Here is a 21,799-nt window from a genome sequence, read left to right as displayed (position 1 = left end):
TGTGTCCTTAGTAGACACAATGATTGATTCAGTTCAGTTAGAGCAAAGTGAAGGACTGTGGCAAACTAAATGGGCAGGATAAGAAAAAGATATCTCTTTATTTGTTATATTGCTTGAGGATTTTGGCTTCTTGTAAAAATTTTAATTTCACTTCCTGGGAAAGATCATCTTCATGTGTTCTAACAATGATACCAATTTTATGTTTTACTGTACCCCTAAATGTATCATCAAAATTTCCCTTGCCCAGTAATTATGACAGCTTCATGACTGAGATGGAGAAGGCAGTGGCACCCCACTCCAGTACTCTTGTCTGGAAAATCCCATGGATGGAGGAGCCTGGTGGGCTGCAGTCCATGGGGTCGCTAAGAGTCGGACATGACTGAGCAACTTCATTTTTTTTTTAATTGATTTTATATTTTACACGTGTATCAGAAAATACATTGTCTTGTAGTTCCTGACAGCCGTCATGTGATCGAGAGGCAATTCAGCCTTAGGGTGAAGCCAATGGCATTGATGGTAGAAAAGACAGATAAAAAGACCCCCCAAAGTGAAAAACAAAAACAGGGTCCTTGGTCACATTCTTGATTAGGTGGACAAAACGGATGAAGCTGAGGAACTCCATTTATTGTTTAAAAATGTCGTCTGAGGTTGGATTTTCAAAAATGCAGTTGAGAACATTCTGAGAGCACCTCGCTTGGTGCTCCACACCAAATGCCCCTCATCATCCTAGGATGAAATAACTTAAACTTCTTATATGCAAAACCTAGATGGAGTTTACTTGTCAGTTGCACAACATGTTCACCTAAATTATTATATCTTATCACTTGAAGTGTATAATCATAATCCATGAAAGCTTCAATACAGTCCAGGTTATAGCTTGGAGACCAGCAAGGAAATTAAATAAAGGAAAAATAAAGATATTTCACTTTTAAGTAAACTTATGCCTTATATGGAGAATATTCACTGGAGCCATTTTTTCCCCCCAAGAAACCATACATTCAAGAAAACAAAAGAAGAAAGTGAAACTAATGATAGCTAGAAAATCAGGTATTCTCTTTTTATTTGGATATACAATGTTGGCCACTATGCGGGGCTTTTTCCTGGCTTCTTTTCCCTCACCTACCTCACTTCAATAGCTTAGAAAAGCAAAATACTCTTTTTCTTAGCCTCCTGCAGCTACAGGTGGTTATGTGATACAGTTTCAGCCAATAAGATGTAAACAGGTTCTTCAGAGAGACTTTCAGTTCCATTTCTTTTAAAAACGGGGCATATTCTACCAGGATGGCTCTTTCCCTTTCCTCCTTCCCCTGCCTTAGGCAATTATGTGAAGTCCAGAGCTATGGTTGCCAGCTTGTGATAATTAGGCAAAAAACATGAGGACAAAAGCCAAGGAAAGTGGGGGTGAAAGGACAGGAATAGTCTGGCTCCCAGATGGTACCGTTGAGCAATGGAACCCCTGCCAGAAACTGCCTGTCTCTGGACTTTCTTTTAAAGGAGAAATCTAAGCCCTGTTTATTTAAGCCAGTGTTTACCGAGTATTATTTTACCTGCAGCCTCATGCATTTCAAACTGGTATATGCAATCACTTAACAATTTTTTAAATATCTAGGCTTATTTCAGATTTCTACTCTATGTTTTTGTTCTTATGTTCTGATGGATGTAACTTAGCTCAGGAGATATTTGTATATCAAACATGTCAGTGCTTTTTTTTAAATGAAGGAAACCACTGCTCTGGTGAAGCACAAAGAACCTCTATCATGGATTCAGTCTTGGGAGCATATCTAAGCTCTTCCAGTCACCACCTGTTTGATCTTCCAAACGCTATGACAATCTCTGTTTTTAAAACAATTTTTATTGGAGTATAGTTGCTTTACAATGTTGTGTTAGTTTCTCTTGTACAGCAAAGTGAATCAGCTATACATACACGTATATCCCCTCTTTTTTAGATTTCCTTCCCACTTAGGTCACCAGAGAGCTCTGAGTAGCGTGCCCTATGCTACACAGTAGGCTCTCATTAGTTATCTATTTTATATTAGCAGTATATATACCAGAGAAGGCAATGGCACCCTACTCCAGTACTCTTGCCTGGAAAATCCCATGGATGGAGGAGCCTGGTGGGCTGCAGTCCATGGGGTCGCTAAGAGTTGGACACGACTGAGCGACTTCCCTTTCACTTTTCACTTTCATGCATTGGAGAAGGAAATGGCAACCCACTCCAGTGTTCTTGCCTGGAGAATCCCAGGGATGGGGGAGCCTGGTGGGCTGCCGTCTGTGGGGTCGCACAGAGTCGGACATGACTGAAGCGACTTAGCAGCAGCAGCAGTATATATACATCAATCCCAATCTTCCAGTTCACCCCAGCCTCCCTTCCCCCTTTGGTATCCATGAGTGACAATCTCTGTATTTTAAATGGCATATTAGAGCTCTCACATTTAAAGTGATTATTGATATAATTGGATTAACATCTATCATGTTTGTTTTCTTCTCATTGTATGTCTTTTTTGGGGGGGGGGGGGGCGGGGAGGCCTCTTCTCCCTTCTCTTTTTCTTTCTGTTGTAATTCTTTGTCTGTTTTAATTGAGCATTTTACATCATCAGTCCTATTTTATCTTCTTTCTTAGCGTATCAGTTATACTTGAAATAATTTTTGTGGTTTCCCTGGACTGTAAAATATATCTTAAAAAAAGCTAAGTCCACCTTCAGTTAACACTATAACACTTCACATGAAGTCCAAGTACCTTTTAGCAGAATGTTCCCAACTTATCTCTCCTATCCCTTGTGACATTGCTGTTATTAATTTCACTCATCTATATGCTATTTTCACTGTAATTCATTGCTACTATTATTACTTTTAAAAAGTGATTATTCAAACTGATTTAAGAATAATAAGAATGATATAGTTTACTGTATCACTTCTTATTCCTTCTCTGACAATCCTGTTTTTATCCAGATCTGAGTTTTTTACCTATATTATTTTCCTTCTGTCTGAAGAACTTTTAACATTTCTTGCAGACCAGGTCCACTGGTGATGAATTCCCTCATTTTTGTTTGTCAGAGAAAGTCTCTGCTGCTAAGTCACTTCAGTTGTGTCTGACTCTGTGAAACCCCATAGATGGCAGCCCACCAGGCTCCCCCATCCCTGGGATTCTCCAGGCAAGAATGCTGGAGTGGGTTGCCATTTCCTTCTCCAATTCATGAAAGTGAAAAGTGAAAGTGAAGTCACTCAGTCATGTCCGACTCTTAGTGACCCCTTGGACTGCAGCTTACCAGGCTCCTCCATCCATGAGATTTTCCAGGCAAAAATACTTGAGTGGGGTGCCATTGCCTTCTCTGGAGAAAGTCTCTATTTCTCTTTAATTTTTGAAGGATAATTTCACTGGATACAGAATTCTAGGTTGGTGGTGTGTTTTCTTTCAACATTTCAAATATTTCATATCACCTTCCTTTTCTTTGCATGGTCTCTGATGAGAAGTCCACTGTAACTCTTATCCTGGTTCTTCTCTTGGTAAGGTATTTCCCCCCCTCTAGCTTCTTCAAGATTTTCTCTTTGTCTTTTTCTTCAGTTTGAATATGATATGCAAAAGGGTTTCATTTGTTTTCTTTGTATTTATTCTTCATCTTTGACCTTCCTGGATCTGTGATGATTTAGTGTTTGTCATTAGTTTTTTTTTTTTTGTCATTAGTTTTTGAAAGTTCTAAGTCATTATAACTTCAAATAATTCTTATTTACCCATGGAGAGTAGGTATTTGTGGTGGAAAATGTTTGGAGACATTTTTTGAAGGATTCCTCTTTCCCTCCCTGGCATTTATTTTTCATTCCTCTCTCTGTGAGTGAGCTGAGATCCACCTGACCTAGCCTGGGCACTTTCTGTGTAATTGGTAACATCTGTGGCAAGACGGTCCTCTGGAAATGTCAATTTTTGGTTTCTTGGAGAAGGTTATAATAACGTCATGCTAGACAGGACAAGTTCTTGCGACTTCAGTAAGATCACAGACCTCAAACTTAGATGTTTGTGGGCCAAAGGGAAGATGTATCTTGCTTGGGTTCACCTGATGGCAGACTCAGGGACAAGTATTTGAACAGTTGGAGTTTATTTGGGAGATGAGAGCATGGGGAAGGGAGATGTAGTCAAGAAGACAGCCAATAAAATGTTCACTGATGAGCAGGTTACCACAGTGAGCAGCTGGAGCTCTAGCCTGTTGAGGGCACTCTGAGAGACTGCAGAACTTGCCTTCAAATGATGCCTCCAGATGGGAAAGGAATCAAGGTGCTCATCTGCTGACTCTCATCACCCACTGAGGAGGGCTGCTCTTGGGGCGTCAACTCTTGCTTTGTGTGGTTGGGGGATCCTGAACGCACAGAAAACCCTTAGACAGAAGGAGGCAGGTGCTTAAAGCAGGAAGTGATCAGTGTGCCTGGTGACTTAGATCAGGACTAACGTTTGTCCGCATTGGAATATCAGAATAATTCAAGGGCACGATAGTGAACACGGGACAGCTTCAAAATAATTTCTTATCTCTTTGGTTAACTAAATCTATGTTCAACTCATGTGTCTCTCCTTTTAAGCATCTTTACATTTTTTCCAGGGGCAGAAACAGCAAGTTTCAAAGTATGAAGCTTGCTGTTAGATTCTTGTTTCTAGTACTTTCCCCTTTTAATAGAACATCTGTCTCATCATTAACGTTGGAAATACACATTTAAAAGAACTAGACAAGAATGCTCCTGGAGTTCTGCTGAATAGGAGTTTTCTAAAAGCACGTTACCTCATTCTTACTTCTGCAAGGGGAGGCCCTACTGCATACAGATGCTATTTTCACATGGCTCACTTATATTCACATTTAAAGCTGAAAGGTCAACATGGAGGAAGACACTGCTCAGGGATGGGGCAGGGATGAATTGCTGTGCACACTGTTATTTTTAGTGGCTACCTCTTGTTGTCCTTAAACTGTCACTGAAGAGTAGCTTTGAACAATCTGCAAAATCCTGAAAGGTCATAACCTAGGAGGGGGAGAGACCCCAGGAACATGCACCAGGGAAGATGCAGATGGATAAACAAGCCATAAAGTGCACCATATTTTCTTGTTTCCAGCATTTCACTGAAGAGTTGACCCCGGGCTATTCCCCTGTGAAAGTGGAATTTTAAAAGAACCAGCCCCAAACAAACCTATCCTAATCCCCAGTTGGCTGGCTTTCCCCATCACTAATGAAACACAGGAGGGTCCCAAAGTGAGGTGTGACAATTTGAGAGGCAGAGTGAAGATCATAGAGGCGAGAAAACTACCACCTCTCCTTTCATATCCTGAGGAGCATATGGGCCAGACTTAGCACGCTCAGAGTTCTGGTGGCCGGGACAGTGTTCCCACTGCTGGAGAGCTGCATGTGGATGGACACCCACCACTGCAGTGCCCCCTCCTCCAGCAGGGCTCAGCTCACCCTTTCCAAAGATGCCTTAGCTGAGAGTGTTGCACATGTTGGTTCTGAGGACTGAAATGAATGAAAAGAGAATGAGACATGGGATAAGGGACAGGCTGACCTGCTCACCAGCTAGCTGTGGGGACCTGACTCTGGGCTCTAGGACCAGCCTATGGATGGAGCTTACAAGGTATCATGTATCAGTCAGGAGTAAATAGGGTGGGTATTAGAGCAGTACTGGGGGAGGAGGGCTGGATCTCTAGGGACTGAGAAATCAGGGTGTTGTTCTGGTTCACTCGCTCAGTCGTGTCCAAGTCTCTGTGACTCCATGGACTGTAGCACGCCAGGCCTCCCTGTCCATCACTATCTCCTGGAGTTTGCTCAGACTCATGTCCATTGAACTGATGCTACCATCCAACCATCTCATCCTCTCGCTTCCTTCTCTTCCTGCCCTCATTCTTTCCCAGCATCAGGATCTTTACCAATGAGTCAGCTCTTTGAATCAGATGGTCAAAGTATTGGAGTTTCAGCTTTAGCATCAGTCTTTTCAACTAATTTTCAGGGTTGATTTTCTTTGGAATTGACAGGTTTGATCTCCTTGCAGTGCAAGGGACTCTCAAGAGTCTTCTCCAACAGCACAGTTCAGTGCTCAGCCTTCTTTATGGTTTGACTCTCACATCACTGCTGGAAAAACCATAGCTTTGACTATACAGACCTTTGTCAGCAAAGTGATGGCTCTTTTGAATATGCTGTCTAGGTTTGTCATAGCTTTTCTTCCAAGTAACAAACCTCTTTTAATTTCATGCCTGCAGTCACTTTCCATAGTGATTTTGGAGCACAAGAAAATAAAGTTTGTCGCTGTTTCCATTGTTTCCCCATCTATGTGCCATGAAGTGATGGGAGTGGCTGTCATGTTAGTTTTTTGAATGTTGAGTTTTAAGCCAACTTTTTCACTTTTCTCTTCCACCTTCATCAAAAGACTCTTTAGTTCCTCTTGGCTTTCTGCCATTAAGGTGGTGTCATCTGCATATCTGAGGTTATTGATATTTCTCCCAGCAATCTTGATTCCAGCTTGTGCTTCATCCAGCCCGGGCATGGATATAAGTTAACTCTGCATATAAGTTAAATAAGCAGGGTGACAATATACAGCCTTGACGTATTCCTTTCCCAATTTTGAACCAGTCCATTGTTCCATATCCGGTTGTAACTGTTGCTTCTTGACCTTGCATGCAGGTTTCACAGGAGGCAGGTAAGATGGTCTGGTATTCCCATCTCTTTAAGAATTTTCCACAGTTTGTTGTGATCCACACAATCAAAGGCTTTCAATTCAGTTGCTCAGTCATGTTCGACTCTGCAACTCTATGGAAGGTAGCACTCCAGGCTTCCTTGTCCATCACCAACTCCCAGAGCTTGCTCAAATTCATGTCCATCAACTCGGCGATGTCACCCAATCATCTCATCCTCTGTCATCTGCTTCTCCTCCTGCCTTCAATCTTTCCCAGCATCAGGGTCTTTTTCAATGAGTTGGTTCTTCACATCAGGTGGCCAAAGTTTGAGTTTCACTTTCAGCATCAGTCCTTCCAATGAATATTCAGGACTAATTTCCTTTAGGATGGACTGGTTGGATCTCCTTGCAGTCCATGGGACTCTCAAGAGTCTTCTCCAACACCACAGTTCACAAGCATAAATTCTTCAGTGCTCATCTTTCTTTATAGTCCAAATCTCACATCCACATGGTTTTTCCATGACTACTGGAAAAACCATAGCTTTGACTAGATGGACCTTTGACGGCAAAAGCTTTAGCATAGTCAGTGAACAGAAGTAGATATTTTTCTGGCATTCCCTTATTTTACTATGATCCAACAGATGTTGGCAATTTGCTCTCTGGCTCCTCTGCTTTTTCTAAATCCAGTTTAAACACCTGGAAGTTCTCAGTTCACTTCTCACTTTTGAAGCCTAGCTTGAAGGATTTTGAGCATTACCTTGCTAGCATGTGAAATGAGTGCAATTGTGTGGTAGTTTGAGCATTCTTTGGCATTGTCCTTCTTTGGGATTGGAATGAAAACTGACCTTTTCCAGTCCAGTGGCCACTGCTGAGTTTTCCAAATTTGCTGGCATAACGAGTGCAGCACTTTTACAGCATCATCTTTTAGGATTTGAAATAGCACAGCTGGAATTCCATCAGCTTCACTAGCTTTGTTCATAGTAATGCTTCCTAAGGCCCTCTTGACTTCACATTCCAGGATGTCTGCCTCTAGGTGAGTGACCACACAATTCTACTTCTTATTGGTCTCTGGATGCTCTTTTTGGGATTGTGGAAGCAGGGCCTGTCATCCTCCTTGGAAGACGTCCAAAGGGTCAAGGTTAAGTCGACTATCAGATGGTGCTAGGAGTTGGGCCTCTTCTATGCTCAGCTTTCCTTTCCCACGGGCTGACATCTGCAGCCTCAACCACACACGACATGACAAGGTCCTAGGCCTTCGTGGAGCCGCGATGGGTAGCTGTGTCCTGGAAACATGAGGAGGAGCTTGCCACCTAGAGACATGGATTTTGACTTCTCTACCAGAAAAAAACCAGCCCATCACCTTTCTTACAAATTTTAATCTACTTTAACTAATAAATTATTATTTTGATTTATTATTATTATGCTATGCTATTCTAAGTCACTTCAGTCGTGTCCAACTCTGTGTGACCCCATAGACAGCAGCCCACCAGGCTCCCCCGCCCCTGGGATTCTCCAGACAAGAACACTGGAGTGGGTTGCCATTTCCTTCTCCAATGCATGAAAGTGAAAAGTGAAAGTGAAGTCGCTCAGTTGTGTCCGACTCTTAGCGACCCCATGGATTGCAGCCTACCAGGCTCCTCGGTCCATGGGATTTTCCAGGCAAGAGTCCTGGAGTGGGGTGCCATTGCTTATTGTTATACTCCTGGGTTAATTCTGTTCTTTTGTAGATACCCTGTCTTTCTTTTGCTTGGATGTGTTTATGGGACTATTAGATAAGAAATTTTGTAAAGAAAAGGTACTGAGCAAGTAAACTTTGTAAACTTTTTATGTTAAAGACTCCCTATTTTGGGACTTCCCTGAAGATCCAGTGGTTAAGACTCCACCTTCCAGTGCAGGGGGTGTGGATTCGATTCTTGGTCGGGGGGCTAAGATCCCATATGCCTGATGGCCCCAAAACCATAAACAGCAGAAGCAATATTGTAACAAATTCAATAGACTTTAACAATGGCCTACATTAAAAAAAAAAAAAAAATTAAAAAAGTCCCTATTTCCCCCTACCTTGGTTAGACGTATTTTACTGGATATAGGATTTTAGACTCAAAACTATTTCCCTCTGAAATCGAAGTCATTTCTTCATTCTCCTCCAGCATCAGGAAATGCTAATGAGACATCCTTGAAGAAAAAGCAGCAGGGGATACAAACCAAAAACGCATAAGAGACCAATACAAACAGTCACGCATACATGAGAAAGAAGTGTCACTAGTAAATGGAAGTCAGACATTAGTAAGAACCCATTTTCTTCTCCATCAGGTTGACAAAGATTATAGAAATGGTAATATTCAGCATTGACCCAGAAGGTGGAAATGAATATTTTTATAGACTACTTGATGCGTACGAAAATTGGAACAAACTTTCTGGAGGACACATTTGTAATATTCAGAAGTAAAATCTGTTACTTTTACTTTTGTAGGTGAGATTGTTATTTTTTTTAATTTGAAAAATTTTTAGTTTTCTTTATCCTTGTTGTGGCCAAGTTTCACAAAGATGCTTTTAAGTGAAAATCTATTTTTATTCATCAACTCAGTACTTATTGGGCCTTTCCTACCATCTGTTTTGGTTCAGCCTCAGGGAAATAGTTCTATATTATTTCTTTAATGTTCTTTTTTTCCCCCTGCCTTAAGTTTTCCTTATTCTTTCTTTCTTAACATTTTGTTAGATAGATATTGGTTCTTCTGCTCCTTTATCTTTAAAATTTTCTCTCATGTTTTCCATTTCTTTTGTCCTTGGATTTATATTCTGAGAGAGATTTAAATTTTAAAGTTGCTTTTTTAATTTGCTCTATTAATTTGTTTTCACCAAACATTTAAATACGATTTTTAATTTTATGAACTCTGGTTCCTTTTCATATCAACCTCTTTTTGTTTTGGAAATGTGATATCTTTGCACAATCAACTTGACCCATAAGAGCAATAATTAGAATATTTTAAAAGTTCCCTATTCTATGATTGTCTGTTGTTATTGGTGAATTTTTTTTTTTTCCTTTTTCATCTTTGCTATTCATTTTGGTGTTATTGGTTTTCTTCAAATATCTGGTAATCCCTGATCTTCCATCTAGATTCACAATCAAGGAACATATTAATAGTTTAAATAGCTGGCATGTTTCTTTTCTATTTGGCTATTATTAAGTAGTATATGCAAAAGGCAAAGGAGACAAGGAAAGATACATCTATCTGAATGCAGAGTTCCAAAGAACAACAAGGAGAGATAAGAAAGCCTTCCTCAGTGATCAGTGCAAAGAAATAGAGGAAAACATTAAAATGGGAAAGACTACAGATCTCTTCAAGAAAATTAGAGTTACCAAGGGAATATTTCATGCAAAGATGGGCACAATAAAGGACAGAAAAGGTATGGACTTAACAGAAGCAAAGGATATTAAGAAGGGGTGGCAAGAATACGGAGAAGAACTATACAAAAAAAGAACTATACAAAAAAAGACCCAGATAACCACATGGTATGGTCACCCACCTAGAGCCAGACATCCTGGAGTGTGAAGTCAAGTAGGCCTTAGGAAGCCTCATTATGAACAAAGCTAGTGGAGATGATGGAATTCCAGCTGAGCTGTTAAAGTGCTGCACTCAATATGCCAGGAAATCTGGGAAACTCAGCAATGGCCACAGGATTGGGAAAGGTCAGTTTTCATTCCAACCCCAAAGAAAGGCAATGCCAAAGAATGTTCAAACTATCCCACAATTGCACTCATCCCACACGTTAGCAAGGTAATGCGCAAAATTCTCCAAGCTAGGCTTCAATAGTACGTGAACCAAGAACTTCCAGATGTTCAAGCTGGATTTAAAAAGGCAGAGGAACCAAAATTGCTAACATCCGTTGGATCACAGAAAAAGCAAGAGAATTCTGGAAAAACATCTACTTCTGCTTCATTGACTATACTAAAGCCTTTGACTGTGTGGATCACAACAAACTGTGGGAAATTCTTAAAGAGATGAGAATACCAGACCACCTTACCTGTCTCTTGAGAAATCTGTATCAGGTCAAGAAGGAACAGTTGGAACTGGACGTTGAGTGGTTCCAAATTGGGAAAGATGTACATCAAGGCTGTATATTGTCACTCTGCTTACTTAACTTATATGCAGAGTATGTCATGTGAAATGCTGGGCTGGATGAAGATTGCCGGGAGAAATATAAATAACCTCAGATATGCAGATGACACCACCCTTATGACAGAAAGCCAAGAGCCTCCTGATGAAAGTGAAAAAGAAAGTGAAAAAGTTGGCTTAAAACTCAACATTCCAAAAACGAAGATCATGGCATCTGGTCCCATCACTTCATGGCAAATAGATGGGGAAACAATGGAAACAATGAGAGACTTTATTTTCTTGGGCTCCAAAATCACTGCAGATGGTGACTGCAGCCATGATATTAAAAGATGCTTTCTCCTTGGAAGAAAGCTATGACCAACCTAGACAGAATATTTAAAAGTAGAGACATTACTTTGCCAATAAATGTCCATCTAGTCAAGGCTATGGTTTTTCCAGTAGTCATGTATGAACTATAAAGAAAGCTGAGCACCAAAGAATTGATGCTTTTGTACTGTGGTGTTGGATAAGACTCTTGAGTCCCTTGAACTGCTAGGCGATCAAACCAGTCAGTCCTAAAGGAAATCAGTCCTGAATATTCATTGGAAGGACTGATGCTGAATCTGAAACTCCAATTACTTTGGCCACCTTATGCGAAGAACTGACTCTTTGGAGAAGACTCTGATGCTGGGAAAGATTGAAGGCAGGAGCAGAAGGGGCCGACAGAGAATGAGATGGTTGGATGGCATCACCGACCCAATGGACATGAGTTTGAGTAAACTCCGGGAGTTGGTGATGGACAGGGAAGCCTGGCGTGCTTCAGTCCAGGGGGTTGCAAAGAGTTGGACACATCTGAGGGACTGAGCTGACTGACTGATTGAAATAGTACATGAAATTTCCTGTAAAACATACAATTTTTCAGTGAGTTAATGTTCATTATAGTAGAAATAGACCCACTTTAATATAGTATTTTAATTTTCCATGTAATGTATCTGTAACACCTATAGGAGTCATAGAAGTATCTATGTGGACAATCTTTGACATTTGGTTCATCCTACTTAGTTGATCCAACTTAACGAGTTGTCCCATTAATAAAAAATCTTACAAATATATACTTTGAGGTTTTGCCTAGGGGTTTTTTGTTTTGTTTTGTTTTTTGTCTTTTTTTTTTTAGTTAAAAACTCTTAGATATTTAGTTGAAAATATTTTTGGGAATCTGGGTTGTATTTTTTAAGATCAACACACTGTTTTATGCATATTGAAAACCACTTTTCATCATAGATGTCTATAATTATTGACCATGATTTATTGATATTTATGCATGCAGGAGTGTTTTTAAAAGAGTGGTATAAAGTATACGAAATTGATATGAACATTATTAAAATAGTTGTATGAGAACTACAATCATGTGCAAAGTAGACAAATTATAAGGAAATCATGTATTGTTGGTTAAAGAGATTATTTTTCCCTTCAAAAAAAAAAAAAAAAAACCAACTCATAGTCCGATTGGCTGCATCAACCTGGTGAACATTTTTCATTTGAAAGATGTCAAGATCTTTTTCCATGATCTCACATGGCTGCCCCTTCATTTTTCACACACAGGGCCTTATTCATGCTGGGGATCCCAAGTCAAGCAGGCTAGCTTGAGCTCATCTCAGTGAAGCCATTACACTTCTTTCAGTCATTCTTCCACGTTTGTTCCATGCATGCTTCAAATCCAGAGGAAAAAAAAAAAAAAAAACTCATGGAATTGGAGAAACAAAGAAGCGGCAATTTCCTTGCCTTATTCCTCAGCCAATGATGAAGTGGAGAGCGTGCGGTGATTGGAGCCACACTCTACCCTGGCCATGGGCAGTATACCCAACCTAATTAAGAAAGATCCTGAATAAACTTGGGTGGGAGCCAAAATCGCTAGCTCCTTCAATCAATATTTTTGATATAAAAATCAGCATCTGGACTGAATGAAAGGGAGCACTGTTTCATGCCATGGTGGGGAAAAAACACAACATACCCTCTTTCTTCTGCTCCTACCTTCTCATGATGGATGTTTCATTGATTTGTATCGGTGATAACCTTTCAGGGCAGTTGAGTTGCAGACAGTGGATGTGAGCCTATCATCTGGACCAAGGAGTAGAATGAGAATGAGAGTAACAATTTCTACCTTCAACCCTGTCCCAGGCATCGCCTTTTTTTCAAGTACGTAAGCTGGTTCACGTATTCCTGCTTGAATTACCTCTGCTAATATATCAAGTTTAGCTGAAATAACTTTTTAAGAAACTTGACTCAAGAAGGAGGAGGGCAGAAAAAAGCAACACCCTGTCGGAGTCTTGAAAGCCCTCTTTAGGCCCTGATACTTCCCTGACATCTTCAATACTGTGGTTGTGAGTCCACTACTCATCTCCAAGAGAGTCCTAGGAGATAATGTATGTCAGAGCTCTTTGCTATTTTTTTAAGGATGATATACTGTTGGTTAGTGGGAATGTTTTCCGTCTATTGCCTGGACTGGGTGGCAGGTAGGATCTTCACTCCCTGACGAGGGATCAAGCCTGTTCCCCCTGCCCTGGGAACACAGAATGTTAAGCCCTGGACCCCCAGGGGAGTCCCGATGTCACAGCTCTGTATACAGTGTCTGGTGCGTGAGAAATGTCCCCAAGTGATTGATTTATTATCTTTCAAGGCACCACATATCTGCTTCAAAAATAATTCTACTCTTACTCCAGAGAATTCTCGTGCAGGATGTGAGACAGAGAACATTTAACTCATTTTGGTGCCTTTTTTCTTTTTATCCTGAAGACTTATCTTTTAATGAGGTTGAAACAACAAATTAAGATATAGCTACCCTTTACAGAGACTCAGTGAAATACATACTGATGACGTCGTAAGATTCCTGGAGGTTGCCTTCAAGTAATCTGGTGGGAGGGGGCACCAGATGAAAATGGATGGCCATGAATTGATAATGTTTGGAGCTTGGTGATAGGCATGTGTGGGTTTGTTATACTGTTCTGTTTTATTGTATGTTTAGATTTTTCCATTATGAAAAATTTTAAAGTGTGTAAATTAGAAATAAAATTTTTTTCAACTTTAAGGTCATCTTTTTATTGACTAAATTTTTCAAACAATCCAGGAAGTCAACATCTTTAAAGTAATGTTAAACTGTATTCATTAATTTCTTTGTAATAGTCATTAAAGAGAATAACATAAATAAATATAGTTTTTAAAAATAAACATATTTATTATATATAGGTATGTATAACAAAATAAACTACATACATAAATTAAAAATATATACAATATTTATTTTTCTCTTCAGAGACTCAGTAGTATTTAATTATGCATTTTAGAAGTAAAAGTTTTAAGTGGATGGATGGCTATCAGCTCAAAGCTGAGTCCTTCCCCAAGAATTTCCCTTGACTGAAAGGAATTGTCTTGTCTAAGTTACCACTCTCCCCCAGGGATGCCCTGGTAGCCTGCATCCTTTAACTAGTAGGTAGGGGGACAGACCTGGCACCCTCGCCTTCTTTTGAGCTACTTCTAAATGCCCATCTCAGTTGTATAGCTTCTCTGGGGCTTACTGAAGCCTTTGTTATGATGACATCACACTGCAACTTCTGTTTCCAAGCCTGTTCCCTCCCTCCAACCTAGATATTGTAACACTGTATGCAGTCTCAGTGGTGTGCCTGATCAACATTTAACAGCCAGCTCTCCAGACCACCAATCTGTAGTGTTTGCCAGTTTCTGTGATGTAAATACTCCCAACAAGGCCAATTTCCAGCTATAAAGGTGATGTCACTGAAAACAGAGTTGGGAAGAGATGGGCACCATTGGTTCTGGTGACATAGTGCAAGTCATGGCTCGCCACCCTGGGCCATTTTTTCTCAATGAAATTCTTAAAAGCAAATCTTAGTCTTTTTTTTTTTTAGGGCTGCTGCTGCTAAGTCGCTTCAGTCGTGTCCGACTCTGTGACCCCATAGATGGCAGCCTACTAGGCTCCTCTGTCCCTGGGATTCTCCAGGCAAGAACACTAGAGTGGGTCACCCAAACTAAGTCAACACAAAAACATCAACTCATTTTTATATTGCCAATTTGGGTGATTGGTTTATTAAAGAAATTAATGTATCACAGGGAGAATATAATGAAGTTGGTCACCTCAAATGTTTCAGTGAAACACACACATACATACACACATACAAAACACCACACCACAACACCCTAAGACAATGTCCCACGATAAATACCTAGAAACATTTAAAATACAGTCTCCTTTTAATTTCTTAAATATTATACAGCTCCATATAGCATCCTGAGAAAAAAGACTTCGAATATATTGTTCTTAGTGAAACTGGGAAAAAACTGCCAAGGAAGTATGATAAGTTCAAATTACAATTGTTATTGTTGCCATAAATCAAATCCTATATTTAAGAGAGCCAAGGTTTCCTCGGTCAGAGTAACTCATTTATAATATTTGTTATCTCTGAAGACAAACACCGAGGAGCATTGCATGTTTGGACACTATTAAGACTTTCACCTGGCTTGAGAGCTACTGTTGGAATAAATAAATAATCAGAAGTCGAAGATTTTTTTCAGGGGGTGGGAAGAAAAAAAGGAAACAAGATACCACAATTGGTGGAACAAAGTCATGAAAAGAAAAAGGAACATCTTGTAAGAAATGACACAAAGGAGATGAAGGAGAGCTAGAGAAGAGATACTTCTGTTCAAATGAATGGCAGGTTATTCTTCAACACTGGGTTCATTTTTGGGGGAAGAGAAGGTACCTTGAAATGGGAACAAAATGTTGCATTGGGGTGAAAAGTTTAGAATAATTAATTTACTTTAACAATATAAACACTCTTAATCACCAACAGAGAATCAGAACAAAGTTCCTGGGAAAGTTACTAGAGTTACCAGTCCCAATGAAAGTGAAAGTCGCTCAGTCGTGTCCAACTCTTTGTGACCCCATGGACTATATAGTCAATGGAATTCTCCTGGCCAGAATACTGGAGTGGGTAGCCTTTCTCTTCTCCAGGGGATCTTCCCAACCCAGGGATTGAACCCAGGTCTCCCACATTGCAGGTGGATTCTTTATCAGCTGAGCCACCAGGGAAGCCCTGGTTCTCAAATTATGACCTGGTTGACAATCCCCTTGGGAAGACAGGCTGAAAAGCAAGATTCCTGGGCACTGGAGCTATTTTGATTCAGTGGAAGTCTGGTTTGGGGCCCAGGGATCTTTATTTTAATAAGCTTACTAGTACATTCTGAAGCCCATAGTCTCTGTCAAACCAAAGCCTGCTAAAAGGCAAGATAGTCAACAACAGGATACTGCATTCAGTAAGATTTGGAAGGTGTCTATGCCATTTTGCTATTATGCAAATACACCCTCCTTACAAATATCAGTCTGGATCCTTCCTCTTCTGCTTCCCTGAAGGTCATTTTTAGAAATAGCATCTTTCATCTATTTATTAGTCAGCCAGATTCTCATCTCTGAGTCTTTAAACTCTTGCTCTGTAAAGAAAGGGGCAAATGTGCTTGTATGTGTGTGCATGCGCACACGCATTCTTCACAGTTGGGAGGGTTGGGGGTGTAAGCCATTACAGTTCTTTTAGGAAATTATCTTTCCAAACAGAGCCAACCAAAGGGACATTTTTGGCTCTGGTATAGCTATAAAGGCCCAATAATACCTATTGAATTGACTTAGCAGTAGATTTTTTCTTATAAAAATGAAAAATTCTCACAAGTACCCTCTTAACCAGTCTCACTCTATAAGACATATATCCTTATATCATTAACCCTCTGGGACCTGAACCCCTCTAATGTGCTCAGGAAACATTCCATTTGGATTACAGTTGTTCTCATAAGTTCATATTCAGCACAGACGGTCTGACAGAGCTAGGTTCTTGATCTCATGTTGGAGAATGTAATCAATGACTCAGCACTCTGGCATCTTGATGAAGATTCATTTTGGACAATTAACTAAGATCAACTTCATTTAAACATACATTTTCAAGAGAAAAGACCTCTGCGCCTTCCTTTTCTTGGCATATGTATACAGTATATATTTTCTTTGCACAAGGAATGCTGCACTGGTTCACTGAGTTGAAATTTAGTCTCTGTTGGAATTGAGTTATCAAAATCAGCCATTGGATGGAGCAACTGCATTTTCAGGACCCACTTCCTGTCCCCTTCTGCTTATAGGACTCCTTACAAAAATTCAGGGGGAACTTTATCATGGGATCCAGTTTTTAGCTGATGTACCTATTAGGGTAATAGTTTCCTCCATAAAACGCTTTCCACACTGATCGCCTTTATCCTTTAAAAAGCTGTGAGCATCCGGGCCCCCAGAACACGGGGGGCGTGGGTGGGTTTCTGCTCCAGCACGCAGCATGAGAGCCGCGTCCGTCTGTGTCACGTGAAGTCAAACCTCTTTTGAAGTGATTTGTTTAGAGTGTCATTTGATGGAGTGGAATGTTCTGTAACTCATTTGAACTATTACAGAAGCTTTGGTAAAAGGTCACCACTGCTTTTTAAGAGTTTCCCAATCTGGGCACCATCTGGGGGCTTGTTAAAGATAAGGTTTTCTACTGGCTTTTTTTCCATACCCACTAGATTCAATTAGCAAAGGGCTACTTTTGCAGAGAAGTGTGTGTTCACATTTAGAGAGGGAGAGACAGACAGACAGGCAGATGTATAGAGACAGAGAGACAGAGGCAACTCAAGTAAAGCCCACTTAGCACCAAAGTGGAGTGCTTATGCCAGAGGACAGTACTGTTTAATAGGTCTGAATGGAGGGGTCAGAATTGAAAAGCTGAATAGCATTTACTTTTAAATGTCACTTTTTAACCGATCCGTTCTCAAGTGTAGTCTTAGGAGTCAGCTCTAAAGGACTCCACACTCAGTAGGAAAAGGACAGCTCGTTTCTCAGTGTAGTAAAAGCGATGCGAAACATTCAGTCCACAAGGCAACAAGGACGCTCACACCGTCACACCTTTATCAGTTTAGTCTAGGCCTACAGTTGGCTTGCTTGCTTTCTTCCCTCTTCCTGATGAAACACAAGTCTTGAATTTTCCAAACCTCAAAAGCTCAGCTATAAAACTGTAGGAAACAAGGAACAGGAAAAGGAAAGTTTCCTGTAAAGACGTCTTTGGTCTTGCTGGCCAGGTCTGCGCTCTCCCTTCAAACACTCGATATGGCTTCTGACACTTGTCCTTGAAAAAGTCCAAATGTGACAAGTGGTAGAGGCAACATTTCTTTACCCTCCCACCTGGAACTTCCCATGACACGGATGAGTTCTAGCTGGTTCTTTCATGGGTAAGAAGGAGCCCAGCTACTGCCCACCTCCCTTGCCCCGCTCTGCAGAGAAAATTAGCAAACACGTAGTGAGATCTACTGAAGTAAAAATCAAAACCCTCTCATTTGGCTGGAATTCCTAAAAGGGCCTGGACCGAAGAGGCTGCACAGTAGCAGCTAAAACGCAGGCTCTTTGCCATTACAAATATTCTAAGAAATGTGTGTGTGGTATGTGTGTGTTTGTGGCAGGATGCTTGGGGGAGGAGAACGTTAATGTCTCTATAGAGACATTAAAAACACAACAACGATTGTTTCTCCCTTGGTTCAATGAAATTGTTTTGGAAACCAAAACTGTCCTTAGAAAGGAGGAGAAATCTGTTTATATTCCTTTTGAGACAAAGAAGGAGGTCTTCCTGGCCAAGTCTTTAGGGTCCGTTCAGGTCCAGGAAACTCAGTCCTCAAGTTCAAAGCTCATCTCATCATAGAGTTCCGGGCGTGCTGACTTCCTGTTCCGGGAGTATTTCAGATTCAGGAGGTCACCCATCTCATCCAGGGCTTCCAAAACCTGCAAAGAGATTGCCTTCCATTAGTTTTATTTAAACTCCCAAGTGCCCTTGCCCTCTGAGGTCTCACAGAAAACCACACTCTTCTTTTGCCAGCTTATTTGCTTTTTAAAGAAAAGGAAAAAGATCCAAGTCACTAAGCTGAGGTTCATAAACCAGCCCGAGAGGAATGTTAGAGGCGAATGCATTTTACTTCATATTCTTTAACAGTCTAACTCCACATTACACGTGTTTAAGATATTGTGGGGATGTGAAGAGAGGAAGAAACGCATTTGATTCATGCTTACCCTTGAAGTCTTTATTTTTAAAATTTAATGACAGTATAAACTTGTGAGAGAAAAAGAAAAATGTTCACAGATTACGATTAAGTCCTCATGACACAAGAAATCAACCTGACCAGGAAGACAATGAACTTGGAGGTAACTAATTCCTTCCCTGGTGGCTTAGACAGTAAAGAATCTGCCTGCAATGCAGGAGACCCGGGTTCAATCCATATGTAGGGAAATGAACATCCTCCTTTCTCTCTCCCATGCTTCCTCATCCCTCCCACTCTCAGCTTTTAAATACTCAGCTCTACGCTCCATAGAATAATAGAGTTTAAAACCCTAAGGGACCAAGAGCTCATCTATTTCAATTCTCTTAATCCAGACAGGTAAAGGTACAATTTTACAAATGAAACAACTGAAGTCCAGAATATACACAATGTAATTTTTCCTTCCAGTCTATTGCTAAGCCTACAGAATTGGGCATGCTTTTTTTTTTTTTTTTTAACATTTTGGTTCTGTTTTTCTCAACCAGTCAAAAGAAAATGGAAAGATATTAGAGTCTAATGTTTTTAAAAAAGGGAAAGTAAGAGTTGCTAACATCAGAATAAATGACTCATGGGGCTTCTGGACGTTCTCTGTTAGGAAGACTTTCAAACTGACATCAGTTAATATCTCTATCAAGATGTTATGGATAGTTTATTTCTAGCTGGTACAATTATGGGTGATTAAAGTTTTCTTTTCACTTCATTGCATTTTCTTAACTTTTATACCAAATATAAGCACTAAGAAAAAGCAACAGACATTACATTTTAAGTGGCATAAATCTGGGATAGTTTCTACTGCTTTTGCTGAAGGTGGGGGATGGGGCAGGTCGGTGGCTTTGAAAGTAAAGGACCCACATACTTGGGGGCGAAGGGAGACAATTCATGGATGACGTGGGAGGGGAGCATAGGACTTCAATTATTTATTAATCTCAATCTTTTAAAACTATATTTTTATTTTTAATACAGTTTTAAATGGTACTTTCCGTTTACAGCTATTACAAAATATTGGCTGTATTCCCCAAGTTGCACGATACATCCTTGAGTCCCTCTTAAACCCAGTAGCTTGTGCCTCCTGCTCAGCCACCCCATATTGCCCCTCCTGCCCCAGTAGCAACCACTGGTTTGTTCTCTATGTCTGTGTCTGTTTCTTTTTTCTTATATTCATTAATTTGTTGTATTTTTTAGAGTCCACAGATGAGCAATAGCATACAGAATTTGTCTTTGTGTGACTTATTTTGCTTCTCATAATGCCCTCCACATCCCTCCATGTAGCTGCAAATGGAAAAATTCCATTCTCTTTTATGGCTGAATAGTATTCCATTGTGTGTGTGTGTGTGTGTGTGTGTGTGTGAACACATTACATTTTCTTTATCCATTTGTCTCTTGATGGACACCTAGGTTGCTTCCATATCTTGGCAATTATAAATAATGCTGCCATGAACATTGGGAGTGTATGTGTCTTTTTAAATTAGTGGCTTTTTTTTTTTAGATATATACCCAGGAATGGAATTCCTGGGTCATGTGGCAGTTCTATTTTTATCTTTTGAGAAACCTCTACACTGTTTTTCATGGTAGCTGCACCAATTTACGTTCCCACCAACAGTGCACGAGGGTTCTCTGTTTTCCACATCCTTGCCAACACCTGTTACTTGTGTTCTTTATGATGACAGCCATTCTGACAGATGTGACGTAGTATCTCAAACTATTTAACTGTTTTTGGTGTCTGTTGTAAAATGTGCATAATATGCTGGTAATGCATATATAATCTCAAAATGGATTTATGTTGAGGCTCATTGATCAACTACCTGAAACACACCAGGACTCGAGAAAAGTTGGCTTTATGCAGCTTCTGCTGTCGCGGGGAATACACACTCCTGAACCATCTTCGTAACATCTGGGAAGAGTTACTTGCCACCTTTGGATTCATGCGTGAGAGGATTCTAAGAAAATAGGGGGCCAGTTCTGGGTAGGATGCTGCCAAGAAGTGAGAGAAACTCAGTGTTGGTCATATGTAGATTTCTTATTTGGAAGGTGGGAGGATTAAAAGGTTAGAGCTGACCTTGGGCTTCTCTGGTGGCACAGACAGTGAAGAATCTGCCTGCAATGCAGGAGACCTGGGTTTGATCCTTGGGTCAGGAAACTCCCATGGAGAAGGAAATAGCTGCCCATTCCAGTATTCTTGCCAGGAGAATTCGATGCACAGAGGTGCCTGGTGGGCTACTGTCCATGGGGTTGCAGAGTCAGACGTGACTGAGCAACTAACACTACCACTCCTCCTACTAAAGCTGACCTCAGTCCTTTACTGAGGACTACCATTCATGTAGGAAGAGGTACATGTTAAGTCACTTTGTGCTTGTAAAGTGGCCCTGTTTCTGTCTTGTTCCAAAGGCGGTCACTGAATAGACTTGTCTAATAATATGTAATAATATGTGTTGTTTATGTTCAGTCACCACCTTAATGCCCTGACTTTTCAAAGGGTCATTTTTCATATTCTCTTCTAGTAAGAAACCTGCTCAAAATTTTGTATTGATTTGATGATCTCAAAAGTTTAGAGGCATTTGTCTAGGTGAGAGTTCCATGCCTCTTCCAAACCAGGTAATCTGTAGGAATTAACTTGTGAAGACAACCACAGGGTCTGATATCTACTGAACTGGCTATTCATTGAGTTCCTCAATGTTGTTTGGGTCAGAAATAAGATGCAAATCCACCCAGGTTACTCATCCCTTCTGCTGTCTCTAGAGCTTGCTTCTCAGCATGTGGACTTCTCCCCACACCTGCAATGGTCCTCTCATAACTCCCTTCTTCTATCGATGTGTAAACATGCTCAAGTCTCCCTCCACTTTCAAAAGCTTTTTCTAAACCAGTTTTTCTTGTCTTTACAAATTTCTTGAAAATCTTATCTACCCTTTCTTCA

General features: G+C 40.4%; 1 protein-coding gene across 1 annotated transcript in view; it reads right to left on the bottom strand.

The window, feature by feature from the left end:
- Window positions 1-16,668: 16,668 nt before the first annotated feature.
- The window catches only part of SPTLC3 (serine palmitoyltransferase long chain base subunit 3), a 150,035-nt gene continuing 144,904 nt past the window's right edge, over window positions 16,669-21,799 (bottom strand). Inside the window, exon 12 of the mRNA XM_070800699.1 lies at window positions 16,669-18,577. Coding sequence (XP_070656800.1) covers window positions 18,464-18,577 — 114 coding nt within the window. The 3' untranslated portion in view covers window positions 16,669-18,463. The remainder of the gene's footprint in view (window positions 18,578-21,799) is intronic.

The sequence above is a fragment of the Bos indicus genome, chromosome 13, assembly GCF_029378745.1.
Source record: "Bos indicus isolate NIAB-ARS_2022 breed Sahiwal x Tharparkar chromosome 13, NIAB-ARS_B.indTharparkar_mat_pri_1.0, whole genome shotgun sequence".
NCBI classification, from domain to species: domain Eukaryota; kingdom Metazoa; phylum Chordata; class Mammalia; order Artiodactyla; family Bovidae; genus Bos; species Bos indicus.
This window is presented reverse-complemented; position numbering and strand designations above follow the sequence as displayed.